At 44.0% G+C, this 22,059-nt stretch overlaps 1 protein-coding gene across 2 annotated transcripts in view; it reads left to right on the forward strand.

The window, feature by feature from the left end:
- Positions 1-287: 287 nt before the first annotated feature.
- CACNA1I (calcium voltage-gated channel subunit alpha1 I) overlaps positions 288-22,059 on the forward strand; it is a 103,681-nt gene continuing 81,909 nt past the window's right edge. For both annotated transcript variants that reach the window (XM_080392984.1, XM_080392985.1), the window contains exons 1-2: positions 288-3,277; positions 4,283-4,416. In XM_080392984.1, the coding sequence (XP_080249110.1) occupies positions 3,185-3,277; positions 4,283-4,416 (227 nt within the window). In that variant the 5' untranslated portion in view covers positions 288-3,184. The remainder of the gene's footprint in view (positions 3,278-4,282; positions 4,417-22,059) is intronic.

Below are 22,059 nucleotides of genomic sequence, written 5' to 3' on the forward strand. Positions count from 1 at the left end.
GAGGGGAGGGGGCAGGAGATGCTCTGGTTTTCTCCTCATACTTTCTTCTCCACTACAGGTTGGATGTGCCTTTCCAGGGTCTCTGCCTCCTCTGAAAGGAAAACTGTGGGGCTGCAGTTTTTCCTAATGTCAGTTTAATAGCCTGAGAGCAGCCAGTGGTTCAGCAGCATCCTTGGGAAGCCTGGACAAATGCTGGCAGACTTTCAGAGAGGTGGTAGTCAAACAACAGGGGAGGAAAAATTGAGTGCAGCCAGCCACAGCTTTTTGAGCAAGATGAGGGCCTTGCACATCTGGCCCAAGTTGCAACATTTTTGGGAGTGCTGGCCAGGTCTTGTCCTTTCGGCTCTTGCCAGCTGCCTGAAGGCACCCTGCCATGGTTGGGGGTGGGGGGCAGGGGTGGGACCACAAGGGGAGCAAGAGGAGCAAAGGTAGTACATGTGTATTCTGACCATGCATGTGTTGCTGCTGAAGCATGTGCACAACAGTGTAGATTTGTATGAAGTAAACCCCTGACTTTGAGCCCCTTTGCCTGAATTCCCTGACTTCAGCTGTAGTCAGAGAGTGTACTCCCTGCCTCTGGGTCTCCTGTGTCACATTTTCTGAAGAAAAAGAGCTGGCTTCTAAAACATTTTCTGCTTTTTGGTTTTTACATATTGATTTGATCCAGGGTTGTTCAAAGCACTGGCTCTGTCACTACCTCTCCTGACTGTCTTACACCCAGGGAGAGGGACTTCTGCAGCTATGGGCTCAGCCCACACTGGAACATTTTTGGCCCCATGAACAGTGTTACTTCACACTGATCAGAGCCTCCATCAGGGCTCCACTGGTGCTGCCTTTCCAGTAGTTGTCAAAACACCTGCTGCAAAATGGAGAGGATGAGAGAGCTGGGACTGCTCAGCCTGGAGAAGAGAAGCTTCAGGGGGATCTTATTCTTGTGTATAAATACCTGATAGGAGGACTGAAAAAGGCTGCTCAGTAGTGGCCAGTGACAGGGCAAGAGACAATGGGCACAGCCTAAAATGTGGGATATCCTATTTAAATGTAAGAGAACACCTTTTCACTGTGTAGATAGTAAAACACCAGAGCAGGCTTCCCAGAGAGTTCTGATGCCTCCGTCTTTGGAATTATTCAAAACCCAGCTGGATGCAACCTTGAACAATCTGCTGTAGTTGATGCTACTTTGAGCAGGGGGGTTGGACAAGATGACCTCCAGAGGCCTCTTCCAACCTCAACCATTTTGTGGGTCTGTAATTCTGTGAAGGACGACGCCAAAAAGATTTTGAACAGTCCAGAAGAGAATTGCAATCCTACCTGAAAAGTCTGTGGGAGCTAGTGGAAACCTCTCCAATTGCTTTCCTGGGCTTTGGATCAAATCGTTAAACCCACGTGTACAAGAAAAGGTGGAAAGCTGAAGTTGTGCTATGTGGACCTCTGAAAGCAAACATTTTATTTGTGCCCTTTTGGTGTATTCCTTTCAGAAAAGGCCTCTGGTTTTGAAGCCTCCACCGAGGGTGGGTTCCATGAGCATTACTTCGTACAGCACTTGCCATTATTTAGTGAGGGATAGTGATAACATGTTCTTGAAACAACCTCCTTGCATAATTGGCACAGTAGAGCTGGTGCCCTGCTCTTGCCTGATTCTGCAGCTGAGGGTAGCTTGCTAAAAACCAGGTGGGGGAGAAGAGGAAGAATTAATAATCTTCTAGATCAGATTGTGCGGGTTAGTCATGAATCACTGTCAGAAAATGAGCACGGAAGAGTTGCTTAGAATGAACCATAGATGTTGAGTGTCTTTCAGAAGTGACCAGAGATAAAGGCCGCCGATTTGGAATTATTTCTGCAAGGACTGAAAATGGGTGCACTCAGTGGGTTGTATTTTAAATGGATTTAAATTTTAATTTCTTGGCTCTGTTATTTTAATTATTTTTTTAAATTGTCTGAAAATGGAAACTGAGCAGATATGTTTTTTTCGATGTGTGTTAAAATACCCAAAAAGAATGGTTCTGTTAGAGGCTGGAGGTCCATTCTCATTAGATCTACATCACTGCTTTGCAATGTGAACTCTGTAAAGATATCATAGAAACATCCCTACTTTTAGAGCTAAAATACTGTAAATGAGTTCTTGGATAAGTATGTATCAGGTCTTAAGACTCCTTCAGGAGGAGAGGGATGGTGAAGAGGAGACAGGTAGAGGGTGTGGACAGCACAGGGAAGGACACACAAATACACCATTTTCATCCTGTTCTGTAATACATAAATAAAGTAGCACTTGATGGAATTAGAAAGCAAAGAATTAGAGAATAAATAGGAGGAAACAATTTTGAATATAAAGTATAATTAGCCAATGTAGCTCACGGCTGCCAACTATTATCGAAGCAGATATTTTAGTAAGATTATCAACAAAGGATTCAAATGAATAAGCAAAGCATCTGCAGGGACACCAATGTAGCTGTGAAAACAATTACAGGGGCTATCAATCCTCATGCTGTAGGGTATAAACAGATCATCAGCTGGGGTCAGAAATGCAGTTTTCCCCCATGGTTACTGAATAACTTAATTAGGCACATTGTGGAGTTTCATCCAGTATGGGTCACTGCTGGAAGCAGAATAACAGATTAGATGGACCATTGACCTGTTCTAATATGGCAACTCTTTATCTCCAAGTTCCTGTAGGAAGGGAAGAGGGAGACTTCTAGCTTTGTGCTGTATCCCTTTCCTAGAAGGGCAGTAATCACTAGGCTCACATAGATTTGACTGTCTTTTTTGATTTAGATCCCCAGATCATAGACATCTCTGCTACATTTGGGTATAGTCCACCATGGAAAGTCTCTTCCGTGTGTTTGGAAGAGTCAGTAAACTGACAAGGGAAGGGACTCAGCAAACCAACAGGAGAGGAGCGAGCATGTGCTTAGCTATGGCAATAATTTGACTTTATAAATACCATAGGTGTTTGTGTTACCTCTGCTTTCTTCTTTTCAAAAGAGTTTTGGCTTAATCAAGGAGTGGAGTAGAGAGGAACTGAGGGGGGAAAACATAAGAATGTAATAAATCGGCTTACTAACAGTTGTTATTTCCCTTAATCTTCCTATTTTGTCACCCCGAGCCTAGAGGAAGCTTATCTCAGACATGATGCTTTTACAGAAATTTTCCTTGACTCTTTTCCACGTGGTTTGAGTGTGTCAGCATGATGGTGATTTTGTTAAACTGCGTTACCCTGGGGATGTACCAGCCATGTGAGGATATGGACTGCCTTTCTGACAGGTGTAAAATCTTGCAGGTAAGCAGACTTCCTTCTTGTTGTGATGGTGCCTCAGTCCAAGTCACAAATTTTCATGCATGCTTTCCTTCAGCATGTGAGCAACACCTTCCTAGACAGATTGGCAAGAATGTCCCTGGCAGTAAGCGATCCTGTTGTAAAACGGCAGGAATTTGCTTTCAGGAGGGGAATGGGGTGAGGGAGAGATAATGAATTAGGTCTACTTGTGACCCTGCAATACAGACCAGTTGTTAGCCTTCCTGATCCGGTGCATAAGCAGGCATTTCCTGATATAGACAGCTACAACATACATAGCTCAGAGGGAAGCCAGGGAGAAATAATTAAGGTTACAATATCCAGGCAGGAGAGAATAACAGCCTCCCAATGCATTCAGTACTCGGGACAGTAAGAGTACTAAGTCTTCAGGTAATGTTGCATTCAGGATGCCCAAAGGGAGAAGAAACAAAAGGTATGCCAAGAAGAGCCATGGGTACGTCCAGCCTATGAATGCACTAGCTGTGCTTGCTGCTTCCCCGAAGAGAAGGTGACAGCAAATGTCATCTGTAGTGTTGCTAAGGCTGTGACATTCAGATACCTGAAGCTTCCATCTGTGTTTGGTATGTGCAGCTCAAGGTGCTTATGAAGCTGCACTATGTCCTTAGCTGAGCTGTTTGCAGCAGAGTGATGAGAAATCGCTCCTGGGAGACCTTGGAAAGGGCACTGTTTCCCTGGCCAGGTTTGGGCCTGCTGGTGCTGAGCAAACACCTCCTTTTCAAGTACCTGTAAGGAGTCTCTGAGTCTACAACAATATCTTCACACATGGGGAAAAAAACAACTATAAAAGCTCCTTGCTTACTTGAGCAGCAGGAAGCTGTGATGCTAGGGCTGCATGGAAGAAGCTTTTCCAGCCCTGCCTCTAAGTAATTTTTCAGAAGTACTGAAATTTGTATTTGCCTCACATTTTGTGTTTTAAAGTCCAAGGCTGAGAATGCTTATCAAATGTACTCTTGGGTTTCTGTTTGGCAGGTATTTGATGACTTCATCTTCATCTTCTTTGCTATGGAAATGGTCTTAAAGATGGTGGCCCTGGGGATCTTTGGCAAGAAGTGTTACCTTGGAGATACCTGGAATCGCCTGGATTTCTTCATTGTTATGGCTGGGTAGGTCAATGGTTTCTGGGATTATTTGTTTAGTGTTTGCTAGAGTCTTGCATGGAACAGAAATGATGTACTTGAGGGGAAGGTTTCCATGTTGGTGCTACTCCAGTACATCTGCTGAGCTGGAATCAGACTCCTTAGGGTTAGCAGTCTATGGAAGAAACATTAGACAGTGTAGCTTGGCTCCCCAGCTCATGTGCAGCCATCTATCTTGCACAACTTCAGTGAAGGGTGTTATTTTGTACCAGCTGAAGAGCTAGCCCAGAACCTTTTTTTTTTTCTTTTTTTTTTCCCCGTTAAAATGTCTGAGTGGAACAGGTGTAACCTTTACCAGAACTAAGCTAGCTTTGTTTCCAGCAGTAGTGTTTCAAAGGTAGGAATGTAATTTTTGTTACTCTTTTTTTGTCTTTGTATTGCACTGGCCTTACCCATGGTACTATTGGGACAATTTGACATTTGAGCGTTTTTTACAATAAAGTTGCTATGGTGAAGCTCTGATTTCCCCTCTACGTGTATGAAGTGGAAAGCCTACCAGGATTTGTCTATTGAATCACAGTCAATGTCCATCTCCCCATCTCCAATGCCAGTGGGCATCTGCTTTTGTGAATTTGTCCATTTTCAATTAGATTGCCTTGTGGTATAGTTAATAAAAAAAAAAAAAAAAAAAGGGTCAGAAATAAATACTTAATATTGCTGTTCTTACAGCAAACAAGTGAATGCCTGTTCGGAGAGAAACCTCAACTTTCTTCTTCCTTCCAGCAAGTAATTACCTGCATTTGCTGTCACCTGAAAGTGTGTGTATCACTGACTGAACCAGAGTGAGTTTGAGCTCACTTTGCAGAGTTTTCCTCTGTGGTGCAGCGCAACACTGTCTTTATATTTGCTTTTGACACAGTTCTATAGCAAGACTTGAAAGTCATTCTCTCTGGAAGGGTGTGTAATTGTTTGCTTCTGGAGGGAGCAGCGATTTTCAAACTCAGTTCAGGAGTAAAAGTTGGAAGGCTGATTCTCAGCCAGCTTGTGCCTGAAAGGGGAACAGGCAGATGAAAGTTGTAGCTTTTTCTGAATTAACACAACGTGTGAGATGGGAAGACCTTTCTTGTGGCTGAGCCTGCTGTGATTAGTGTCTGATTTAAAATAGCCCGACATGGGGATTGTGAGTTCATTGGGAAAGGCTAAGTTAAAGCTCCTGACACGTGGTGGTGTCAGATGCTAGCACAGACAATGCCAGATCATTGTCTGTGCTAGCCTGAGCTCCTGGTGGCAAAACTACTGGTGACTGGAGTCCCTACCACATCAGCCTTTGAGGAGGAAAGGGAAAAACAGGTGTGTTGTGTTTGGAAGGGGGACCTTGGAGCGCACAGTGCTCCTCCGTGTGGGTGATGTGCTGCAGTATGCTGGGAGGAAGGCTTTGCTCCAAGTGGGCATGGGATCATTGGTGTATGGGGTAAAAGGCTTGGGAACTGGGGGTTTTGCTCTGCTTGGTGTCCCTGCAAACATGGTATGTGGGTGACGTGATCCGGAGAGATGAAGAAATCAGTGGGGCAATGCTAAAAAATGAGAGTGAGCTCAAATGCTTACTCCATGCAGAAAATTAGTGAAATTCATCCTGCCTAGGTGAGAAGGGAGTAAACCCCATTTATATGTTTCCCTCAGTTGCTGTTGCTGGCAGAAATTTGAACAGAGAGTCTTTTGTGCATCTGATAGCAATACTAGGAAAAAAGCTCATATCTGAATTCCTTTCAATGCCAAGGAGACTTAGAATCAACTCCGTAGATATGAAATAATCAGTGTGGAGGATTTTTCATTTCAGGTTCAAAACTGAAAGAAATTTGTTTCCTGATTTCTATACAATTTTCCTCATGAGGTGTCAGGCTGAAATGATAGTAATCTCATTAGAATATCTGATCTCAAAAGACTTGTGCTAAAGAAAGATTTTTTTCCATTTGGTTATATAGAACTAATGACTATATAATGTATTTTGAGTTACAAAAGCTTGTAGTTATTAATTCATTATTCTTTGAAATTCATTAAATTTGTCTGCGCTGTTTAAATCAAATCCAAGGCTCAAAATTGCCCTTACATACAGACTATAGGCTTTTACTTAACCTCAAAGCCCCAAGCTTTATCCTGATTGGTCCCACACCTGGATCTCAGCTTCAGCTTACTCTGGGTCCAGATGCTGCCTTAGCCTGCTGACTACGAAAAGACATCCTGCATTAGTTCTTGCATCTTTTCTCTATGCCAGTGAGTTAGATCGTGATCCAGAGGCTAATCAGTTTTCTCTAAGGGCCTTCTCCTTTTTCATGGTCCTGGACTGTCACTGCCTTTAAGGGAGGTCATAAATTTGGCTCTGAAGAAAACACCCATGATGTTGGGAAGTAATGCACTGCCTAAAAGATATGCAGCTTCGCTCCATTTCAACAATAAGGACTATACTTCCCAACCTCTGCTCTTCCCTTCTCCCTTTCCAAACAAACACCAACAAGGCAGCAAAAGTTGGAAGAATAAACTGTAGCTTGGAAAAGCAAAGTGCAGGCAAGGGACTGTTCTGTCGGGTGTTCCTAGGCAGCTGAGATACCTCCATCTGGCTTGCTGCATGACAGCATGTTTTATCAAAGAGCATAATGACTATTTGCTGCTATTGCCCCAGACGTGTCTTGGTTACATAAACCATGTATTCAGGCATTCATTCGTAGTTTTCTCCTCACTCCCTTGGAAAGCCAGAAGCTATAGTTTTAGTTAGATGAATTCCCTCATGTGCCCCTGCCCTGCTTGCCCCTGCTCCCCACGCAACCCAGCAGCTCAAGGAGGAAGACTCCATTGTCACTAAAAATGTTCAGTTTCCATGGCGATAGGAGCTGACATCACCAGAACTTTCTCCCCTTTCGCACACTCCCTCCCCCAACCACCTTCAACATGTTTTTTTTTCAGAAAGGATTAGAAAAAAATCAAAACAACAGTCCTAAGTCAATGCTGTCCTTCATTGTTTCCCTCGGAGCTCCTAAAACCAAGCGAGGTAATTTGGGTTGAAGAATGCTGATGCCCTTGTGCACACAAGCAACCAGCGCTGCAGATTCAGCTTGCCGATGCTTCGTTTCCCAACTGCTTGCTGGCAACAGGAGGTTGCAGGTTCCCAGACATTTCAAGCAGACTGTGCTCATCACCAGCTGTCCTGGTGGGAGTCCCTCTTCCCCTGTGTTTGTGATTAGGTCTCGTCTGTCATCATGTTTCCCACAGCGATGGGTGCATTTAGAGAGCTCGATCTGAGGCAACTTCAGAGGGCAGCATCCTAAAGTTGAGAGCCTACTACGTTTTGAAAGTTGAGATGATGTGAACACTAATCATATTGGAAATGTCAGCCAGTATCTATACGTGCATTAATTTTGGAGAAGAGTCACTTATTTCTGGGCTAGCGCTCATGTATTTTTTAAGCCAGGCAGTTCTCTAGCAAAAAAAGAGTAAGCAGTTTCTCCTGCTCACTCTGCTCGGTGAGACAGCTTTGTTCACATGTGGTTGGAGATGATGCCACTGCCCTTTTCTGAAGGGAGATGTCCCTCTACATGACTGTCCTGAGTATCCCCATGCAAGGAGTGACTTCATGCAACCTGCCTGGCCTTGGGGACATTCATTCAACCGAGTGGTGGTTCTGCCTCCCTTAAGCCATGGGCTGTAATTAAAAATCTGTGGTGGGAATTATGTCTGTGGCATCCCCATGACATGTTCTGGTATGCAACTTAGCAGGGAGGTAGGTTAAAGGGGAGAAGGCTTCACTATGTGGCTGGGGGATGATTGTGATTACAAGTGTGTGCCCAAAATACGTCCCAAATCTTTCCTTAACTGCTTGCTGGTTGGAGTCCAATGGCTGAGGAGAAGGCTGGTCTGTCTTTCAGAGGATGCCCCATCTTTGCCCCTCTCCATTATCACACTGGAGCTTGCCATGTAGGATTTCATAAACTGTGGTTGAATCCCATCCTGACCTTGCCTTTGAGAGGAATGGCATGACTTGTATGTTTTGGCATTTTGAAATATACTTGCAGTGTTTTTTAATAGCTTTTAAAAGTGGTGGACATCAGAACAAGACTCAGCACTCTGTAGCCGCTTCAGTGCAGTTGTGGTTTAACCCTGGCTGGCAACCAAGCCCCACGGAGCCACTTACTCACTCCCCCTCACCCAGAGGGATGGGGAGGAGAATCGGAAAGGACTGTAGAACTCAGGGGTTGAGGTAAGAACAATTTAATAGGTAAAGCAGAAGCCACGCACGCAAGCAAAGCAAAGCAAGGAATTAATTTGCTACTTCCCATGGGCAGGCAGGTGCTCAGCCATCTCCAGGAAAGCCGGGCTCCATCATGTGTAACAGTTACCTGGGAAGACAAATGCCATAACGCCGGATGTCCCTCTGCCCCCTTCCTTCTTCTTTCCCCCAGTTTATATACTCAGCATGATGTCATATGGTATGGAATACCTCTTTGGCTAGTTCAAATCACCTGTCCTGGCTGTGTCCCCTCCCAGTTTCCTGTGCCCCTCCAGCCCTCTCACTGGCAGGGCCCAAGAAACTGCAAAGTCCTTGACTTAGTATAAACATCACCCAGCAACAACTAAAAACATCAGTGTGTTGTCAGCATCGTTCTCACATCAGAGCCAAAACACAGCACTGTACTAACTACTAAGAAGAAAACTAATTCTATCCCAGCTGAAACCAGGACAAATGTCTTCAGTGGTAATACTGTCTCTATTCCAGCCTGACATTTTATACTTCTTACAGCCAAGCATTGCAGTAGCCAACCTAATCAATCACAACATCTCCCTATCAATTTATTCAGCTGCTTTCTCCATTGGCTCCAAGTTTGGTCGGTTGTTTTTTTTTTTTCCTCTATCTCCTCTTCTGATGAGAGAAAATCCTTTCCTATTAGTAGGAACAGCAAACTTTGTTCCCAGATATATGCTGTTCCATTTGTTCACACTGGAATACGTATTGTTTGTATTTCCAAAGCAGTTCATACTGTTCTATATTGCTGACTTGTCCTCTTCATTTTGTTTCTGTTCTCCCCAAAATACGCTTCAATGGCAAAATCCATCAGTGATTCTTTTTTCTTTTTTTTTTTTTTTTTTTTTTTTTTAATTTTCTGCCAGGTTGTGATAAATAAAGAACAGAGCAGCAAGAATTGTGCATTACAGAAGTACATCTGCTCATGAATGAGTCCCCATTTAGTGTTGCATGTGAGGTTTATTACTTAGCCAGTTTTTCTCTAGCTAATGTATGTCATGATGATTTCATATCATTCCAGCCATATCAACATAATTACTTGTGTGAACCAGACTTGTAATCTCATACGAAATTATAGCACATTAGTTTGATGATGTCTATTTTTCCTTAAACCTGTGTTGATTATGGTTAATTTTATTATCCACCTTTAATCTGTAATCTATCAAAGCTGCATATCAGCAATTTCATTACTGTACTGTGATCAGCATCAGTCCAGTCAGCCTACTGAGATCACTGCATTTCTAAAGTACTGGCACAACATCAGAATTTCTTTGACCCTTGGATGCTTTCCCAGTTTTCTGAGACTAATCAAAAATCATCAGTACTGGTTCAGATCTTTTCTGGCCATCTCTTTTAAAACTCTTGGATATAAATTGTCCGGGCCTGCTTATCTTAGCATATTCCTATTTTGATAGGCACAGCTTAAAATACTTGATCACAGCTGGAGCTGAAACTAGCTCATTATCATCTATGGTACACATAGATCATCTGACCTTCCCCATATAACTTTTTTTAATTGAAGCTTTCTGCCTTTTTACACTATTTGTGACAATTCTGTTTTCTTGTTCCAGTGATTAACTTGTACCATTTTATGTCCTCCTTCTTAGAAATTTTCTACAATTTCCTTCTCCTAATTTATATTCATTGGTATTAACTTCCCCTCTCTTGCTATTACATCGCTGCTTTTGCTTTCACTTATGTGGTACTATCTTTTTAGCCTATTCAGCTTTCTTGTCTCTATTGAAACTTCTTGGATACCTGATAAATATTCCTAAATACCACTTGATTGTCATCCACAGTTCATGAATCAAAGTCCTTATCCTGACTGGTTTGATGCATAGCTGTTTCTGTGTGTTTTCAACTTCATGAATATGGCCTCTTTAATCCAGCAAGTACATCTAGTAATGTTGATAACCTTACTTGATTTGTACATAACACACATATAATCAAGAGGTCTAGCTTTGAATTCTGTGATATAAAAAAAAACAACCCAGCACTTAATAGACAATCTCTGTATCTTCCATCTTTACATGCAATTTTCTTTGAGTTGTAGAGCACATCGCTGTACATGCTGGGAAACTGCAAGGAGATTTAGGTGTCTCCAAAACATGTTGCCCAAATTCAACTCTTGCAGATGGATAAGGAGAGGGTTTTTCCCCTGTGGATTACAGACCAACACCAAGACAGCTAGTCAGTCTGTTTTTTAGTGTGATCTGGGCACACCTAATCACGTTCATAGGTTCATAGATAATTCAGATTGGAAAGGAGCTTGTGAGGTCTCAGGTCCAATCTTCTTGTTCAAAGGAGAGTCAACAGCAAACTCAGATTAGGTTGCTGCTGGAAGTTGTCCAGTCCAGTCTTGAAAAACACCCCAGACAGAAACTGCACCATCTCTCTGTGCCCCAGCCCCACTACTGTTTTATATCTGTAACTAGTGTGAACCTCCCTTCCCTGCTTGGATTTTTGTCCATTGTGTCACAGGGCAAGTGCTCCAGCCCCTGAGCATCTTCATGACCCTGCGCTGAAATTGTTCCAGTGTGTCAACATCTTTCTTGTACTGGGGGATCCAAAACTGAACGTGCTATTCTCAGTTTGGTCTACCACGTGCAAAGTAAAGGGGATAATCCCTTCCCTCATCTACTGGCTGCACTCCTGTTGGTGCATCTTGGTATGCCATCAGCTTTCCTTGCATGGATGGTGTGTTGCCTACTGTCCCCCAGGAGCCCCAGGTCCTTTTCAGCAGAGCCACTACCTGTTAGCTCTTGGGCAGCAGCAGGTCAGGCCAGCACAGGTGCAGGACCTTGCATTTGTCTGTTGAATTTCATAAGGCTCCTGTCAGCCCATTTCTCTAGCCAGGATGAATTCTCTACTTTATGTGGCAGAAAATGAATCCATAAGTATTAATTTCCAAATTGTCACTGATTCTGTCCTAGAAAATGCCATTTCTGACAGCGTGTGCTACTTCCCCTCCCTTTCTGTCCACTTGAGGCTCCCTAGCTAGGTTAAAATCCTTGATTTTAATATTCCTTTCATGCAGATCTTCCCACCAGGCTTTTTTAACGCCATTTAGGCTGTTTATGCTCATAAAATGAACAATTCCTATTCTCTTTATTACTCAGGCCGCTGGCACTGGTGTGTAGACGATACATATTTCTCCTCTTTACATCTTTCAGTATCTTGATTAGTTTTGTTCTTGACATGGAGGCTCTGTAAGAATTAGCTTTTTTTTCCTAATCTCATCACTTTTCCCTTTGGTCTTTCATTTAACAATCTTCTGACTGGTCTATCTCTGTTCCTTGAAAAAATAATTCTTCTTCTAATGAAATGCTGGTTAATATTTTTACTTCTCCAGGGTTAGCCCAGTGCTCTGCAAGTCTCCTGCGCTATATGGCAGGCCAAGCCAGCAGTTTGTGACCATATTCCTCTATTATCTCCTTTGTCTTTTGGCAAGGATGGGCCACCAAGCAGCTCAGCTGAATATTTCTTGTCTATCTTCTTCAGAAATTGTCTAAAATTGGTGGCCATATCATTATAAGAAAAACAAATCATCATGGGTAAGTATTGTCCTGGAAGTTTGAAACCTTCCCAAGTTTGCTTTTTTATTCTCATTTCACATAGAGTATGGCAGCACAGCTGTCCCAATATCTTCATTTCTTTTCCAAAGCATCCTTTCTTATCTAAGTAGTTATGCAGCCTTTGGAGATTTTTTTTTCTGGCATCTTTGTACAGCTGGAGATGCCTTCTTGGGCATGCCTGATGGCCCCTTAGATTGAGCAGAACATTTCTGCTTGCTCCCTGTGCCTTTTGGCTAGTAACTTCTTCAGGAGCACTTTATGCAGCTTCCACACTGGGAACCTGGAAAGTGTTATTCTTTATTAACTAAGATTATTATTATTATGGTTTGTAACTTCTCTCTCTGATAGTTATCTACTGTCCTTGATTTCTGCTTCCCATAATTCCTCAGGTATCACATCCTTTCTTCCGTAACCCTGCAGCGATGCTGCTTCCTGAGTTCGTCCATCCATCCAAGCTCTTTTCAAACCTGTGCAGCATCAGTGTGTGTGCAACAGACTCTCCCCTTAACACAAAGCTGCTGGTTTATACTTACACCACCAAGTTCATCCCTCTGCATTTCAGCCCAGGAAAGGGGGCTGGCAGCTTTCTGAAGGAGGAGAGGTATCAGCCCCCCAGCCCCAAATACCCTCCTGTTCCCAGGAAACAAAATTGGCATCACGTGGTGCCCATCCATGCTGGGAAGATGCCACTTAGCCTGAAACACACCACTTGGCCTTAATCTCGCAAGGCAGGAAGTGTGTTGCCAATCTTCTACTTTCTCTTTGCTTTTAATTAACTACGGTCCTTCAGGGACCCGGCCAGAATTTGCATAGTTATGACTTAAAAATCTCAGATCATTAAATACTTATTAGCAGCAGTGTAAACAGCAGAATGCTCAGAAAATCCTACTTAGCTAATCTTCGATGCCAAGTGAAAGTTTCTATGAAATTATGGCAAGTTAAAGAAAACTGTAATAAATACAGCAATTAGGTGTTTCAAGCAGTGATCAGATAAAGATGGAAACCAGCAAGCAGCAGGCTAAATAGTATCTTCACCAAAGGCAGAAATATCAGCAGCACAGCCCTCCCCCCCAACATGCACTCACTTTTTCCTCCTTAATGATACTAATTATTTCATTTGCTTTCTCCTAGTAAAACTATCCATAGATTTGCAACATATTGAAATGAAAGCAGTCATCAAAACGAAATGAATCACGCCAGAGAAGAATCAAAATAAGGAGGCAGTGGTACCCTGCATGTGTTATGTGTAGTTCTCAATTATTGTCTCTGAATTCGTTTGCCTCCCTAAAAGCTAATTCCCTACCATGTGAATCTTTAGCTTTATTAAAGGGGAAAAAAAAAAAAAAAAGGCAACACCAGCAGGCTCACAGGACTGAAATGCAGACACCCTTTCTTCCTTTTATTTCTCTCCCCCCTCGTAAGCAATGAAATACAGAGCTCAGAGCCTGTGTTCAGACTCCTGGTTTTCAGAAGCGAGGCCCTGTCGCTCGTCTTCAGTCATCTGAGCTTGGCGAGTCCCTCTGGCTTTCTTATCACAGTGTGAAAACCTGCTTATGTCTTTTCATATCATGTCTCCAAAACTATTAAGAAACTCTGACTTTTCTCTTAGTACACAGTTTGGAGAGAAATCTGAGTGTTCAGGGGTGTGAAATAATCACATTCCAGGCAGCAAGGGACCAGTCTCATAGGCTCTGGAAGCTTTCAGCAGCTTTTGGTTGCAGAGCAATTAAGAAAAAGAAAAAAGGTAAAAAAAAATGTTTTTTACTGGGGGGGCAGTTGCAGGTTATTTTTTTAAGAATACTAAGCATCATAATTCTGGGGCTGACTGTTTAATTAGTAATTGATCTATCACTCCCTGAAGAAATGTCTTTTTACTAACAATTATAGCCTCTTTTTTTTTTTTTTTTTATAAAGGGGAAAAGAAGATGTAATTTTTGCAGTCTTCATTTTGCTACCAATGGATTTTTTTTTTCTTCTATCTTTCAGCTTTTATGTTAGCAGAGAGTTGTCTTTTTGCAGCATGATGAGCTCTAACTTTAAAAGAGATAAGCAGGACTACTTAGCTGAGTACACTGTGGCTTGCAGAGTAATATAGAAGCCTACTGTGTAATGTCAGGGCACATCCTATATGATGTTATTCCATCCCTTTTACAGTAGTTGTTGAAAGGGGTTCAGCTCATCTGTTTAGGGTGCATTTTGAAGCCTGGCCTGGGGGCACTGAACTGTGCAAAATTTGTGCCTCCTGCACGGCTTGCTCTTCGAGTATATATCAAGCGAGCTGATAGTGGATTCAGTGCTGGGGGCTGCCTGGCAGCCCTATGCCTTCTGCACCACGGAGCAATCTATGTCTATATAGCAAAAGATCAGGCCCAAATAATCTGTCAGTTTAGAGCCAGAGCATCTGTGAAGGCAACATTTTTAAGGAGGGGCCTATAGGTGACTGCAGCCCTGACATGGCTGGGAGCTGCATGTGCTTAGCCCAGACCCCACATGGGCTGGTGTACCATGCGGTCTGAAACGCCTGCCCGTTCCCAATGCATTGGTAAAGGTTGTGCTGCCTTGCAGCTGTGGGCAAGTGAGGGAGGTGGGAGCACAGGCCACAACACAACTTTCTGAGCAGGGAAAAGGGGACACCTAGAAAGAGTCTTTAATTTCTGCCATAGCCCCTGGGACCTTTGGGGACAAGGAAGGATGTGGTTCCAGCTGTAGAGCAAAAAGGCTGGCATGGTGCAGAAATCTTTAAAAAATAGGTCCTCCTCAGGAGCCCTGCAGTCCTGGGGCTGGCAAGTAGCCTGCTTGTATGCACTGTGTGTTTTTCCTCTCTGCTGGTATGTGTGTCCTGTAGCTGCAGACTTGAGGTGGAAGCAGTAGCTCTCCTCTCTTGTCGAGCATCTGGGCAGGCCTTGTCAAAATCTCCTGGCTCTGCTTCTGACATCTCCAGATGGGCTTGGGAAAGATCGGATTCATTCCTTAATGGTGCTTGCCTGCTTACAGCTTTCCTTGTGTGCAAGCTAGGGCACATCCAGCCTTAGCAAGGGCTGGCAAGAGGTGTCTTGAATGCCACGTGTGTCCCATGCTCTAGCTGTTCAGCTGTGTGCTCTTCCTCCTGCCTCCTTGGTGTTGCTCCAGGGCTCGTGGTCCCCCCTATCTAGGCAATCGTGGGCACCACAAAGTGGATTTTGCAGCCTGCCCTCCTCTTTTTTCCACACCACAGATTCAGTTGATAGAGAGCCACTGAGGGAGCCTGGCCAGCCCTGTTCTCCATGTCCCCTGCCCACTGCTACACCTGTGACCAACAGAGGACCAGGACTGGGTTGATCTAGAATACACATGCATTCCAATTTCCTTTCATCAGAACAGCTCATTAATATAAGAGGGGAGATACGGGATCATTGGACTACGTCGTCTAGTGAGAGGACTGGCTTTACTCCTTTGCATTGTAGCCACAGTCTTTGAAGCCAGAGCAGAGGCAGTGAGACCTTCCTCTCATTCTGGTGTGTACTACAGAGGTGGGAGGATTTAGGGGTAAATCAGTCTCCCATCACCACCCCACAAACTGCAGGTGGGAGATTTGAGCTGTGGGATGGCTCACACGTGGCTCACATATCAGGGGGATGGACACTTGGTAAATGGAGAGATGTCAGCTGTAAATTTTGGTGGTGGTATCTGAATTAGAAGTTCAGACAGGGAAAACTGGCAGACTTAGTCTTATATTTTTCCTGTGACTCCTATGTTCTGGATCTTCAAAGTGGTAGAAATTGCAGTTTGTGAAATTTGATGGCCAAATCAAGGAGCTGAGGACAGAAAGGCATATTCTTGTATGCAGAAGGCATTAGTAAAATTGCATCTAGTCGTGGTATAGGTAGGTCAGGCTTTAGACCCCTGGCACAGCTGAGATACTGAAGGAATTTGGAGCCGAGAGCAACCAGTCTTCTGCCTTGGTCACCCCAGGTGCTCATAGATGCAAGGACCAAATAAAAGTCCAGAGGCAGGAAAAGATGCACTTTGTACAGAGACTCTTAGCAAGCCTGAAATTACAGCTAGGAAGTCACAGCCACAAAGTTTCTGGCTTCAGTGCCAAATCCAGATTTATATGACACAGAAATATGAATTGATTAGACTGCAGTTAATTAGCTTTCAATTGAAATCCCATATCAGAGAAGGGGAATTACCTTTTGAATTTGACAAAAAAATACTGGCTTCATGTCATAAGAAAAATACTGCCTTGGTATTTTTCATGAATGCTTCCAGAATGTATTTTAAATATTATTTCTTGGCTGCTAATTTTCAGCAAATAGAAATTCAGGAGCCAAGATTAGGGAATTTAATAAGTACTTAGTAAAGGTGTAAAGAGATGTAAATATGAAGAACTAAATGGTAATATTTGAACTGTTTTAATCATGGATTTCATCAAATGTAATTGCAAGGAAGCTGCTAGGCAGGCACTGTACAAGTACATTGTCTTGAGTTACCTGTACAGCAAGATAAAATCTGAATTTTCTGGACTCTTTACATGGTTTTTCATATTCTCATTATGTCTGTTTTAAATAGTCTTAGTTTTTATTCCTCCATGCTGCTGGACAGTCTGCTCTCCTATGCCTGGCACAGGTCCACACTGGCTGTGCATTTCTGCTGTTGGGCAATGAGCATCACTCTTCTCTCCTGAGTTTCATTGCTGCTGGAGAAGTGAGAGTGCCAAGGCAGATCCAAGCCCACTCTCGAGCTCACAGGTGCAGAGGAACAATAGAAGTGCCAAGCTGTAGCTGATGAAGCTATTCTGCTGTTGTAGAGACCTCATGAGCAGTGAAGGTTTGCAATGCTGGTGGTTTATGTGCCTCCTTGTCCCTGTGTGCTCACTGTCTGCTCCAGTGGCTTGGCATGGGATGGAGGTATGCCAGACCAGTGTTTTCTGGTCTGTGCTAACAAATTGCTCACTTGTTCCCTACACTAGCTTGGACTTGTCTCAGTTAAACTCAAGGTCTCTTGTGTGTTCAGCTAAGCAGACTTACCTGGGCATAGGCTAATGTTTATCAGCAAGGCAGAAACTAAGTTGGAGGGGAAAGCAAGAAGGTGTTGTGTAGGGAAAGGGACAAAAGGAATAAAGAGGAAGATGGAAAAGGAAAGAAAGGATTGAAAAGGGAATTGAAGGGTATGAAGCAAAGTGGAAAAAGGTAAAGGAAAGGCAAAGGATGAACGAAAAAACTGGAAGTTAAGGAGGAAGATTAAAATGAGAGGTAGAAATGTTGCAGGCAGGCATGAGTCAGAGGGGTGTAAAGAGACAGAGGGGATAGGGAGGAGGTGGGATACCTTGAGAGTGGGAAGGGAGGCAGAGCTCAAAGAGGCATTCCCTGCCAGGCATTCCCCCCTGCTTATGCAGAATGAACCCATGCATGCATCTAGTGCCCCTGTCCCATTTCCCACCCTGTCAGTGTTACCACCATGCATCAGCCTTGAGCTGTATGGCGTGGGGATGGTGTGTGCATCAATCCCCTCTCTTTCCAGAAGCATTTCATGTGGAAAGTTTTGAAGAAAATCTCTAGCAAGGGAAGAAGAATTACCGTATAAATTCAATTATCTTGACAGCTCAGTGCTCAAATTCCATCACAGATCAGGAGTTTCTCTCTGATTTAGCATAGTTCCAGCTTCCTAACCTGCCCCTGCACTTCCACCCACACCAGAGGACGCAAAATATTTTAGTGGTGCCAGTAATGAGCTGCTGTTTCCCTTGGGAGAGATGCATTCCCTGCTGCTGTGTCGTGATAAGGGGAAAAGACTGCTCACAACCAGGATAGGCTTCCCCCCCCGCTATCCTAGACTTTGACTGCCCCTGGACCTTAAAGAAACTAAGGCTTTTACTTTTAAAGCAGCCAAAATAGAGAGAAGAACTAGATGAAGGGCAGTCAAGTCATGGGGGCTACCCTTGTTCATGGCACTGAGCTGCTACAAAGCAAGGACAAGGAACCTGGAAAACTCCTGTAGTTCAATAAGGAGGCAACAATTTTGTACTGGCTTTAACATTTCTGTGCTCTTGGTTTGTGAACAGCCAGCAAACACACGGTTTTCCAGGTTGCTGGTGTGATAAAGATCCGAGCACCAAAGGCCTGAGAGTCCAAGTAGGCACTGTGCACCTAATCCACCATCGCAAGATTTTGAGATGCAGACATGAGAAAATGTGAACCTTCTGACATAAATCTGCTGCCAGTTTCTGACTGATCAATTTTTGCAATGAACCCTTCTGACTCTCTGTCAGCCTGTCACCACCTCCACATGTGGCAGCAGGAGATCAGGTGCAGCCCAAACCTAGAGAGTGTTAAGTGTACAGGATTTCCAGGCAGCGGGGAGCAGGGCTGGCTGGAGAAAGATAAGAGCAAAACCAGCTCGGCTGGCAGTTCCTGAAAAGCTGCAGATGCCCAGAGACTCCAGCAGAGTCAATTGAGATCTTATTTCATTAAAGAAAGGATGCAACATTTGGATTTGTCGGCTTTACCTACACAGAAAATGTTTGTACTTGTTAATTAATAGAGTTTTCTTTCACCTTGGTCGCATGTAGGCCATCATGATGTGCACATGCTACCCTTGTGCAAAGAGAAGTGTGAACATCAGTTGATGTTAAAGCCATCACTAGGAAAGGAAAGGCAAGGCAAGAACAAGTGGCCCTAATGCAAAAATTGCACTGGAATTGCATTGGAGATTTTTTGGATATGATTTATGCGACTACAACAGGCATAACTCATCTACAGGGATTTAAGTATCCTGGATGTGTCTCTGTTATTATAGCCAAGATCAGGAGACCTCAGGAAGAACCATAAGCAGAAGGGGTTTGCTAAGTGAGCTGAAGCCCTGGGGCCTGCTAGGGCTGAGCTCGCTTTTGTTAGAAGTTGCTCTCTGAAAAATTTAACAGTTGCCCTTCTATGACCCATCCTTGGGAACAGCCTGCTGTTTTCATTGGCAGAGTGATTGACTATTTGGTCTTTTTTTTTCTTTTTTTCTTTTTTTTCCCTAGCTAAACTGGAATGTAATCACAGCAAATCCGCAGCCACCGAGGGCTGCAGGAGGCTGGCTGGCTCGCTGGCTGTCTGAGCGGCACAGTCACAGTTGCAGCTACAGTAGCATTGGTCTTGCTCTGAAAGGACTGTGCTCGCTGCTTTGACGATTATTAGTTTTTTAGTAACACGCAGGCTGTGCCACGTAGGTGACAAGCTCATGGTAGCTAGGGGAGAGCAGTGACGTGCACCTGGTTAAGGTTACACCCGTTGTAATGCCAGCAACATGGTTATAGCCACAGGAGGGACAAAACTCGAACAGTTTTGTAAACGGAGGTTCTATTTTTTAATGGATTTTGTGTGGCTAAGTCTAAGAAAAGATGTCACTTCTGCCCGCTGGTTTCATCTCAGCCCTAGCCCTGTGCTGTTCCCCTGCGCTCAGTTACTGTGAGGGTCACAGCGTCCTGCAGGACTTCTCATTTGGTCGCTTGCAGTTCAGAAAAGACCACTTTTTGAAATAAGGTTATTTGCTTATTTAGCATCTGACAGAACATGTTTCAGGTTGTTCTGTCACTGCTCAAAAGTATTTTTTTTGCCTTCAGAGGTCTAACCTCAGCCTAGTGCTCTAGGGGATGTGGGTTTTTTAGGAGAGGAAAGGAAGTTCTGTGGGACTTCACCAAGCTTGAAGACCTTCATGTTTCTGTGCTCATACCTACCCCCATAGCAGCATGCAGTGTCGGGACTTCTTCAGTCACGAAGCTGCTTCTATGTGTCAGGTCTCTGTGCTATGAAGAGATATTAGCCCACATCCCTGGGGCTATACAGCCGTGCCTATACAGTGCTTTGCCTTTAACCATAGTTCCAAAGTTTCAGCAGGTCTCTAATTCCGGAGCAACCACACACTGATGAGGCAATCTTGCTTTATGCTTTTGGAGCAAGGTTGATTAGTGCTTGCTGAAGGCTCTTTGCGCTGTGTTCTTTAACACCATGCAGGTGTGTCCTTTGTGTGATGCCCTTTAGTCATGCCTGTGCCTTTGTATCTGTGTGCATTCTTCCTCCTTTCATACCCACTTCCCAGTTTCATCTGACTGGATCCTAAGCCTCTGTCTATTACTAATGTTTTCTGTAGGCTAGCTAAATATTGCTGTTTTGTTTGGCGTGGGGTTTTTTGGGTGGCATTTTTTTTTTTTTTAATATTTAGCTTATCTGCATGAAATCCTTCCTCTCTCCTTCTACAGTCAGTATATGTGGAACTGACAGCTCCAGGGAGGTAAATGAATGCCACAGAATTTCAGAGGAAGAATTATTTCATGCAATTACCCTAAAAGTGCATGAGAGAACAGAGTGAAAGGAATGAGGGAGAGAAAGAAAGAGAGCATGAGAGAGAATAATCACAACACTTTGACAAGTTTACCCCATTGTATTTGAAAATCTATCACTTTGACAAGTCCCCTTTGTGAAAGGTGTAGACAGATGACTAGACATTTGCTCTTCAAGGTCCTTTTGAGTGAAGAAGGTAATCGATAGAAGGATCAGTCCATTTCATTTAAGTTTCACTCAGGTCCTCTCCCTGGTATTTCTTACAGACTGGCTGTACCACATTTCCCCCTCAGCATCTCACTTAAGCTCTCTTATTGACTCCTCAGTGGTTCCTGGGCAGAAGGATTTGGGTGGACTTTAGATTACAGGACTATGGACTTCTAGATCTTTTAATATAAATTATGGTTTTGGTTTGAGAAGGGGTTTGGTAACAAAAGGCTGTGTTCCCTGATCCCTCGTCATCTCTTGAGCATGTTGAAAGACCAAGGAAAAAGGACCTTTTTGTAGCTTGATTATTCACATCTGAGAAGGGATTCAGGAGAAGCAGTTCCTGTCCTGATTCTGCTGCTGTTTCACCTGCCAAATTTGTCACCCTCTTGATCCCTCTGCACATCAGGGTCACTCCAGGGAAGCTGGTGACAACAGCCCATGTCTTCCTGGGGGCCTCAGGCACCTATGTTCGCTAAAATGCTTTGAGATCCTCAGGTGGGAATTGCTGGTCAGGCTGAATGGTTAGTATAATCCAGTTTCTCACCATGCTTTCCAAGAGGCAGGCAAGTTACTGGACATTTGCCGTACTGGGCAAGGAGGGGAATGCTGGGCTAAGGGATGCTGGGCCAGGTCACTTTTTTTACCTGCACCTGCTGCTCTTGCAGCAAAGCCAATGCGTTAGTCATAGCTGGTTGCACTTTGGGGTGATTTAGGGAGCATGCTGTTGGGTTAGGAAAGCTAAGGTCTAGCATATGTCCTAAAATTAGGCTTTTCCCTTTTTGGTTGGTATCAGAAAGGAGTGATTCACAGTGGTGGGAGAAGCCTTCCCATCTAGAGGAACTAGTTACTGCTTTAAGTAGAGAGTTTGCTTCTAGATGAGGTAAAACAGGTTAGCTGCAGCCACCTCCAGGGACCTCATGCTGCACTATGAGACGAGGGGAACACAGGAAGCACCCCACTGTGCTGCAAGTAACGCTTAGCAAAACCAGCTACACAGCCCCCCTCCTCCTGGTCTTGAGGGAAATGTCCACCGTGCGTGCGTGCTCTCGCCAGGAGTGCATGCTCCTTGTCGGAGCATCTTCACACAGCTACTTCCCCTCTTGACAGTCACAGCAGGTGAAGTGTTATCGCAGCTCCTGGCCTGCATCCATATGGCATGCTCTCACCACTCATTGCCTTGCTGTGGACAAGTTACATTTTCTGCCAAAGGAGCTGTGGGCTCTGGTCCTGCTCCCAGAGGGCTCCTGGAGACTTCAGCTTTGCTTCCCAAGATTCAGGCTTCACCCCGATG

Source organism: Falco punctatus (assembly GCF_963210335.1).
Source record: "Falco punctatus genome assembly, chromosome: 6".
NCBI classification, from domain to species: domain Eukaryota; kingdom Metazoa; phylum Chordata; class Aves; order Falconiformes; family Falconidae; genus Falco; species Falco punctatus.